At 46.9% G+C, this 8,928-nt stretch overlaps 1 protein-coding gene across 1 annotated transcript; it reads left to right on the forward strand.

The window, feature by feature from the left end:
- Nucleotides 1–1,780: 1,780 nt before the first annotated feature.
- TMX1 (thioredoxin related transmembrane protein 1) lies at nt 1,781–8,283 on the forward strand. The gene is made up of 8 exons (XM_017825519.1): nt 1,781–1,942; nt 2,064–2,179; nt 3,188–3,233; nt 3,786–3,914; nt 6,058–6,103; nt 6,193–6,294; nt 6,619–6,688; nt 7,034–8,283. Exons 1-8 carry the CDS (start codon nt 1,902–1,904, stop codon nt 7,210–7,212), a joined length of 729 nt encoding a protein of 242 aa, XP_017681008.1. The 5' UTR covers nt 1,781–1,901; the 3' UTR covers nt 7,213–8,283.
- The last annotated feature ends 645 nt before the right edge of the window (nt 8,284–8,928 follow it).

The raw sequence follows: 8,928 nt of genomic DNA on the forward strand, positions 1-8,928 counted from the left end.
CTTGTGGGAGATAAACTGAATTAATAGGGAATAACACGAGTCTTTAACTCATCTCCACCAGAGGTAGGTTGCTGTGTGGCTTGGCTAAACACTCTAATTTTGCTTAATAGAGTCAAGGAATGGTTTGGGTTGGAAGGGACCTTAAAACCCAGCCAGTGTCACCCCCTGCCATAGGCAGGGACACCTTCCACCAGCCCAGGTTGCTCCAAGCCCCATCCAAGCTGGCCTTGGACACTTCCAGGGATCCAGGGGCAGCCACAGCTTCTCTGGGTAGCAGCAGGGATAAGCTGTGGCTCTGCTCCATGACCCCGGGGTGATGCAGGGATTGGGATTTTCCTCAGAGGGGAATCCCTGAGGCTGCATTGGATGTGACAATCGCAGGCACACGGACAGGTTGGGCAGAGAAGGGAATAAAAGCAGCCCCCCCCCCGGAGAAGGACTTGGAGGTGATGGTTGATGACAAATTCACCATGAGCTGGCAGTGTGCACTCTCAGCCCAGAAAGCCAGTGGGATCCTGGGCTGTATCCAGAGGAGCATGGGCACCAGGTTGGAGGAGGGGATTCTCCCCCTCTGCTCTGCTCTGGTGAGACCCCACCTGGAATACTGTGTGCAGTTCTCGTGTCCCCAACATAAAAAAGACATGGAACTGTTGGAACAAGTCCAGAGGAGGCCATGAAGTTGTAGAAGGACTGAAGCACCTACTCTATAAAGACAGGCTGGGAGAGCTGGGGGCATTCAGCCTGGGGAAGAGCAGGTTGTGTGGAGACCTCATAAAAGCTTTCCAGTATGTGAAGGAGCCTGCAAGGAAGCTGGAGAAGGACTATTTGTCAGGAGCTGCAGTGACAGTGATTGTGTATCAGAAATAGTGTGGCCAGCAGGACTAGGAAAGTGATTGTCCCCCTGTGCTGGGCACTGGTGAGGCCACACCTCGAGTGCTGTGTCCAGTTCTGGGCCCCTCAATTAAAGAAGGACATCGAGGGGCTGGAGCGTGTCCAGGGAAGGGAACAGAGCTGAGGAAGTGTCTGGAGCAGCAGGAGCAGCTGAGGGAGCTGGGGGGGCTCAGCCTGGACAAAAGGAGGCTCAGGGGGGACCTTCTGGCTCTGCAACCCCCTGACAGGAGGGGGGAGCTGGGGGGGGGTCCGGCTCTGCTCCCAGGGAACAAGGGACAGGAGGAGAGGGAACAGCCTCAGGCTGTGCCAGGGGAGGTTTAAGTTGGCCATCAGAAGGAATTTCTTTACAGAAGGGGTGATTGGGCATTGGAAGGGGTTGCCCAGGGAGGGGATGGAGTCTGCGTCCCTGGAGGTGTCCCAGGAAGGCCTGTCCGTGGCACTCAGTGCTCTGGGCTGGGGGACAAGGTGGGCATCGGGCACAGGAGGGAATCCATGGCCTGGGAGGGCTTTTCCAACCTCAGTGATCCTGTGACAAGGAGTAATGGGTAGAAATTGAAGGAGGAGAAATTCAGGATATTGGGAAGGAACCCTTGGCTGTGAGGGTGCTGAGGCCCTGGCACAGGTTGCCCAGAGAAGCTGCGGCTGCCCCTGAATCCTTGGAAGTGTTCCAGGCCCAGGCTGGACAGGGCTGGGAGCAACCTGGTCTAGTGGAAGGTGCCCATGAGATAATTAAGGTCCCTTCCCACCCGGACCACTCCGGGATTCTCTGGGATCCACCGGGACTCCCGGACCCACCTCCCCGCGCACGCGCGGCCCCTGAGGGCGGTGGGGGGCGTGTCCCGCGTGACGCGGCGGGAAGGAGGGCGGAGCGGCCCAAGATGGCGGCGCTGGGGCGGCCGCGGGCCCCGCTGAGGGCTCCGCTGTGGGCTCCGCTCTGCGCTCCGCTCTGCCTGGCGCTGGCGGCCGCCGCGCTGGGCAAACCCAGCCCCGTGAAGGTGCTGTCGGACGGCATGTGGCGGGATCTGCTGGAGGGCGAGTGGATGGTGGAGTTGTGAGTGGGGCGGCGCTGCCGGGGCGGGGTGTGGGGTGCGGGGTGTCTGTGTGTGTGTTTGTCTGTGTGTGTGTGTGGCGGGGTCTGTGGTGACAGGGCTGTGCTTCCTCCATCCCCACAGCTACGCCCCGTGGTGTCCCGCCTGCCAGAACCTGCAGCCGGAGTGGGAGAAGTTTGCCGAGTGGGGAGAGGACCTGGGGGTGAACGTGGCCAAAGTGGATGTGACGGAGCAGCCGGGTGAGAGGGGCTGGGGGGGGCGGCGGGGGACGCTCGGCTCAAACAGTGGTGCTCGTGGGAGATAAACTGAATTAATAGGGAATAACACGAGTCTTTAACTCATCTCCAGCAGAGGTAGGTTGCTGTGTGGCTAAACACTCTAATTTTGCTTAATAGAGTCACGGAAAGTTTGGGTTGGAAGGGACCTTAAAGATCATCAAGTCCCACCCCTCTGCCATGGGCAGGGACACCTTCCACTAGCCCAGGTTGCTCCAAGCCCTGTCCAACCTGGCCTTGGACACTTCCAGGAATGAGGAATTCACAGCCTCTCTGGGCAACCTGTACCAGGGCCTCACCACCCTCACAGGGAGCTGACAGTCAGATAATAGATAAAATAAAAAAAAATTAAATTAGATAACCTATCATTCTCTTTATGTATTATATTTTTTTTTTTTTAGAGAAGTGATGTGGAGGATTTCAAGCAGATTTTTGGCCCTACTTTTTGAGCAAAGCTGTGGCTTCAGCCTTCCCTGTAGCAAGTCCACTCCCTTGGTTGGCAAAAGGGAGTGCAAAGAGTCTGCTCTCCCTCTGCTCCATCTCACTTATCTCCGTGGGGTTTTAAACATGATGTTCTCCATGCTGATCCCTTTCTCCAAAGTCACAGAATTTTTGAAACTTGCCTCACTTAGGCTATTTTCTTCAAGGTTTTTGGAGGCTGCTTCAAGGTTCTGGAGATCATGTGGGGAAAGGAGAGAGTCTCTCTCTGAGGAGCTACAGCCAAAATAGTCAAACAGAGCAGTTACCCCTGGACATCTCTTTTTTTTCCCCATGGAAAAACTTCCTTGCTCTTTGTCCAGGGACAAATTTCTTTTAGGCCACGTGTACTATGATAGGCACAAGGTTGTGTTTTACTGCATATAAAGGTTGATACCTGGGGGTGCCACTGCCTGTATTTTGGATTATAACAACATTTCTTGCCTTTTCTTACACAAATCCTATACTTTTCTCAAAATCCCTGTTTTCCTACAGGGTTAAGTGGCCGTTTTATCATCACAGCTCTTCCTACCATCTATCAGTAAGTACTGAATGCAACGGGATTTTTTGGAGGAGATTGGACATTTTTTTTTTCCTTATTTTTTGGGACAAATAAATGAGGTTCATTATGCTCTTTAAGAATGGGAGTTACTTTTCACTGACTCAACCACTGTCTTACCTTCTGTGACCTTATGATACTGCCAGGTGATTTCTTTTCCTTTCCCTTCAGGCCTTATTTATCCTGTCTTTTCATGGGTGTTTCTGTTTTGCAATCATGTCTCTGTAGGTTGATCTTTAATGCAGCTGTGTGGCAAGTGCTTTAGGAAGATCATTATCTTTTTTCTTTATGGAATCACAGCCTAAAGCCAGCCAAGATATTCGTGGGGTCAGTATTCTGGGAGTAACTTGTAATTAAGGCGTTTGGAAAAGATTTTAGAGGCAACATCAACTAAAGAATTAAAACTGACTAAGTAATTAAATATATATAAAAATAGACAAGGTAGTGGGAGGGAATTTGTTGAGTGGAAGCAAATGCTCCATGCTTGAACCATATAAGAGAAAGGATTTTTTTTTTGTTGTTGTTGATTTACAGCTGCAAAGATGGAGAGTTCAGGAGGTACCAGGGTGCAAGAACTAAAACTGACTTCATTAACTTCATCAACGACCAGGAATGGAAATCTATTGAACCAGTGTCCTCGTGGTTTGGTCCTTCCTCTTTCCTGTAAGTTTTGGGTTGGTTTTTGTCAGAATTTGTTGCCAGACGTGCTGGGATGGGTCCTGAGTTCTGTCACACCTGCTGCTGCCTCTGTGGGAGCAGCTCCATGCTGGAATGTGAACCTGGTGGGTGGATGTCCTGCCTCCTCCTCAGCTCTGGGAGGGTTGGCACCATAACAGAGGTGACCTGAGCGTTGGCACCGTGGCAGAGGTGTCTTGAGCATTGTTATCATGGCAGAGGTGACCTGAGCATTGTCATTGTAGCAGAGATGTCCCCAGCATTGTCACCATAGCAGAGGTGACCTGAACATTGGCACCACGGCAGAAATGTCCCCAGCACTGTCATCATAAGCAGAGGTGCTCTCAGCATTGTCACTGTGGCAGAGATGTCCTGAGCATTGTCATCGTGGCAGAGGTGACCTGAATACTTTCATCAGAGCAGAGGTGACCTGATTGTTGCCATTATAGCAGAGATGTCACCATGGCAGAGGTGACCTGAGCATTATCATTATAGCAGAGGTGTTCCCAGCATTGTCATCAGAGCAGAGGTGACCTGAGCATGGTCATTATAACAGAGGTGTCCCCAGCATTGTCACCATAGCAGAGGTGACTTGAGCATTGTCACCAGGGCAGAGATGTCCCCAGCATTGTCATCATGGCAGAGGTGACCTGAATATTGTCATCAGAGCAGAGGTCACCTGAACATGGTCATCATAGCAGAGATGCCCTGAGCAAGGTTTACTTTAAGGCTTAAAAGAGTTCTAGGTGACTGTGTTGTTTTATTAAAGTCTTGTAGGTGACTTGCTGACACTTGAAGTTGCTTGTGAGGCAGTGAGACGTTTTGTCCATCGAAATTCTAGGAATTTTCTTTCCTTCCTGTATCTGAAGGGGCCTACAAGGGCGCTGGAGAGGGATTCTCCCTCAGGAACTGTAGTGACAGGGCAAGGAGTAATGGGTTCAGACTAAAAAAGGGGGAATTTAGGTTGGGTATTGAGAAGAAATTCCTGGCTGTGAGGGTGGTGAGGCCCTGGCACAGGTTGCCCAGCGAAGCTGTGGCTGCTCCTGGGTCCCTGGAAGTGTTCCAGGCCAGGTTGGACAGGGCTTGGAGCAACCTGGGCTAGTGGAAAGTGTCCCTCCCCATGGCAGGGGGTGGAATGAAATGATCTTTAAAGCCCCTTCCAACACAAACCATTCTGGGATTCCAAACGAGCAATAAAAAATGGAAAATAATGTAGCAACATAGTTGTACATATGGGCTGTCGTTTAAAACAGTGTATCTGCAGCAAAGTTAAAAGCAGGGTGAAGAGTGAAGGTTTCTTTGTTAAAGGAAAAGTGAAGGCTGAGAAGAAACACTGTCTTTGCAATTGTTTCGAGTTTTATGGCTTTGAGGGGCTTTGAGTTGGTGCTGCGTGTGCTGTGTGGTGGTGTCAGAGTAGCTGAGGCACTGAGTGACAAGGCACGCTGGGGACACTGTTGGTTGAGGCAAATGAACCCGATTGTTTGTGGGTTTTCCTCTGTTAACGTTTGTTTTATGAAGTGTCTGAAAGTTTACATCTTCCAGGAAGCTCGGCATTGTTACTTTGTGTAACAGCACTCACAGTGCTGTTTGAATCTTCAAACTGTATGGTTGTTCTCCAACAAAATACACACCAAGGAATGTGTGAAACGGGGCATTAATTTAGGATTACCAAGTTCTCTATTATTTTTTTATATTCAGACACTAAACTTAAATGTGTCTGAAGATCTCTCAGTTCTTCTATAACCTGATTTTTTTTAACAGCTTAATTTTTGGTTTTGATAAAATCTCCCAGTGCTTCATTCCTAATGTCTTGAACAGAATTCCAGCTGGCTCCTCATACACTGTTGGTCCAAATGTCACTTAGAACATAAAAGTAACTTGAAAGTTGAGAAAGTTTGTGAATTTGTAGCAGTCTATATGTGGAAGATGATACAAACTGATACTAAAAGTGGCTGGATGGGAAAGGGGTTTATTGAAGTAAAGACAAAACAGAAAATATAAATGAATAGTTAGAAGGGAAACCAGACAGGGGCATGAAGTTCAGTGTGGGAATAAGTTAGGGAAATCAGAATATACAGGTTTGGGACTGACTTAAAGATGTTTTCAGTTTCTTTTCTCTGCTTTGTTCCAGGATGAGCAGCATGTCAGCTCTGTTCCAGTTGTCCATGTGGATCAGGGTATGTGCTTACATCTCTCCCTCATTTTATCTTAACAGAGGTGGTATTCAGCTGTTCTTGGAATGATTCTCTTGTCTTTTATTCCATAGCATGGCCATGGCTATTTAACAGAAAACCTTGGAATACCAGTCTGGGGCTCCTATGCTATTTTTGGGTTGGCAACTCTGTTCTCAGGACTGATACTGGGACTGGTAAGTGAAGCATTTGGAGCAGATTGTGACCACTGTGTGTTACACTTGTGCTGCCTTCACCTCAGTGGTTAACAGTTGTTTTTGGGATACACTGAGCTGGAACACAGGGATGGGGGAGCAGGATGAAGCCCCCATAATCCAAGGGGAAGTGGTCAGTGACCTGCTACACCCCTGAGGCACACACAGGGGTGGGGCTGGGTGGGATCCATGCCAGGGTAGCAGTAAGTAAATGGTTGGACTTGATCTTAAAAGTCTCTTTTCCAACCCAGATGATTCCGTGTGCAGAATGTTTGGAGGTTTCAACTTTGATTCCTTTGGTTTCAGATGATGGTGTTCCTGGCTGACTGTATCTGCCCCTCCAAAAGGCACAGACCAGCACAGTACCCTCAGTCAAGTAAGCCCCCTGTAGACTTTTAATTCAGTTTGGTTAATCTATGAAATAAATATTGGTGCAGAACTTGTGTGTGCAGGACCCGAGACTGAACGCAGGGCTTTGTGCCTGTGATTGATGCTTTACTGGTTGCCCTTAGGGTTGTAGTGGGTTTGCATTTAGCTAAACTTTTAAAGAACTTTTTTTTTTTTTTAGGAGGTAGAAAAATGCTTTTAGAGCATTTTCATACCTGCAAGACATGAAGTTCCACGTGGGCAGGGAGGGAAGAGTTTTGAGCGGAGCTCCCCGTGATGCTAAAAAATCTTAGTGGTGTTTATTTGTGTGTGCGTGCTTCCCTTTCTCCTTAAGGAAAACTGTCTCCAGAGGCAGGTGAGCTGCTGAAAAAGCTGGATGAAGAGCAAGAAGCAGACGAGGAAGATAACTCAGAGGATGAAATGGAGGGCAAAGAGGTGTCCAACAGAGACTCGTCACTGAGGGCTGTGAGGCAGCGCCTGGCGAAAACGGCTGCTCCACTGGATAAATCTTAGCTGCATTTGTGAGCAGGATTAGTGTTTGAGTCATCAACTCAAAGGGAGATAAATGTCAAATCCTTCAGCTTGAAGAGAAGAATGACTCCTGTCTTGGTAATGTTGGATGCATTTCATGAAGTCAGACAAAAAAAAAAAAAATAGAGGCATCTTTGGCGTCAGGTTTTTAAAAGTAAAACTTGCTGTTGCAAATGGCTGGAACTTCTCCTGCCTGAGTGCAGGGAAGTGCCAAGAAATCATTGATGTGGCTCCTGGAACGACTTGTTCTCTAGGGATTATTTTTACCAGGATGAAAACCAGTGGACTTGTTGCATGAGGGGAACATTAGCAAGGAAAATGCACTAACCTGTTTGCTGTCAGGGTGTTCAAAAAGGGTTTTCTCAGTCTAAATCTTAACCTAGTTGTGCTCCGAAGAAATGCTGAGGGGGAAAAGTCCCTTCAGTTATGGGACATGTCCCAGGCTTTTTTATGTGACAAAAACTGCTTTTTGCTACGACAATGAGAGCTACAACCCCCCAGGTTTTTGTCTTACAGGAGACCATGGCACAAGCACTCTGTAGCAGGATTCTCTGGCTGACCAGAAACCTGCTATTGGCATCATTTTTCTTTTAGAAAAGGCTGTAGAAAACTATATGAGCTTCTTGGCAAAGTAGTTCTCTTGAAAGAAAAAAAAAAAAATCACAAATAATAGCACCATGAAATCTTGTTTGTGACTCCAGGTGGGAATAGTTTACATGCAGGGTCCTCTGTGTGAATCCTCTCCCCTCTCCCTGCTGGATGGCAGTAGGACTCTGGCTCATTTTTAATACATCATCAGTGATTTCTACTTAATCAAATTTTGCTGCAAAATCCAGGCAGGCTTTACCTGGCCTGAAGTTGAAATAACAGCTTCCTAATTTCTCCTACAGAAATATTTTTTTCCCCTATCTTCACAGAACCATTTTTTTTTTGAACCATATACTTTAATTTTTTTCCTCTTAAAAAAAAAAAAATGTAGTTTACTGTTTTCTGTATGGTATTTGTTTTCACTCTGTATAGAAATAAAAAGAATGCACATGCCCGTTGGACCAGTGTTATCTTGTAAAGAATTTTCCATATTCTTTTAATTTCCAAAAATATTTGCAAAGGGAAGGGTTACCCTAAAACTGAGCATGTTAAGATTTTTTTTTTTATTTTTTTTGACAAGCCTATTCTTGCTGATTTGTTTTTTGTTTGTAGTTAGTTGGTGGGGGTTTTTTTTTAAATTGTTCTTCTGAGTGGGTTTGCAGGACTGGCACTTGATAAATCTGTGTCAATAGTAAATTTGGGTTTGAGCATTAACACAGCAAACGTAGAAATGCTATGAAATGATAGAAATGATGTTTTCCCTGCAGCTCTAAATCCCTGCTCCCCTAGTGAGTGTTAAGAAGACAAACAAGGAGCTTGTAATGAACAAGGAATATTGGGAAATCCAGTATTTGGAGCTCCAGCAGGTGAATCAGCTCATAAATAGTTAAGAATGTATAATAATGGGTTTTTTTTTAGTCAGTCTTGATGACTCCTTTGTAAGGTGCATTTTAAGTGTATGTGATAAAACATAACTCCTGGAAAAAAAAAGTGATTTAGTTATCCAAATATCTCAGTGAATCTTCCAAATTGAGACGAATGAGTTGTTATGTCTTGGATCTTCCTCCTTTGACTTTTTCCCTGTTTTTTTTACCCTTTCCTGAACGTTGG

This window comes from Lepidothrix coronata, unplaced genomic scaffold (genome assembly GCF_001604755.1).
Source record: "Lepidothrix coronata isolate B3197 unplaced genomic scaffold, Lepidothrix_coronata-1.0 Scaffold119, whole genome shotgun sequence".
NCBI lineage: Eukaryota > Metazoa > Chordata > Aves > Passeriformes > Pipridae > Lepidothrix > Lepidothrix coronata.

Coding starts and splice junctions, on each gene's coding strand:
- TMX1 (XM_017825519.1), top strand. CDS start 1,902: ATGTGGCGGGATCTGCTGGAGGGCGAGTGGATGGTGGAGTT. Junction 2,180..3,187: donor GGATGTGACGGAGCAGCCGG/GTGAGAGGGGCT, acceptor GTTTTCCTACAG/GGTTAAGTGGCCGTTTTATC. Junction 6,295..6,618: donor CAGGACTGATACTGGGACTG/GTAAGTGAAGCA, acceptor CTTTGGTTTCAG/ATGATGGTGTTCCTGGCTGA.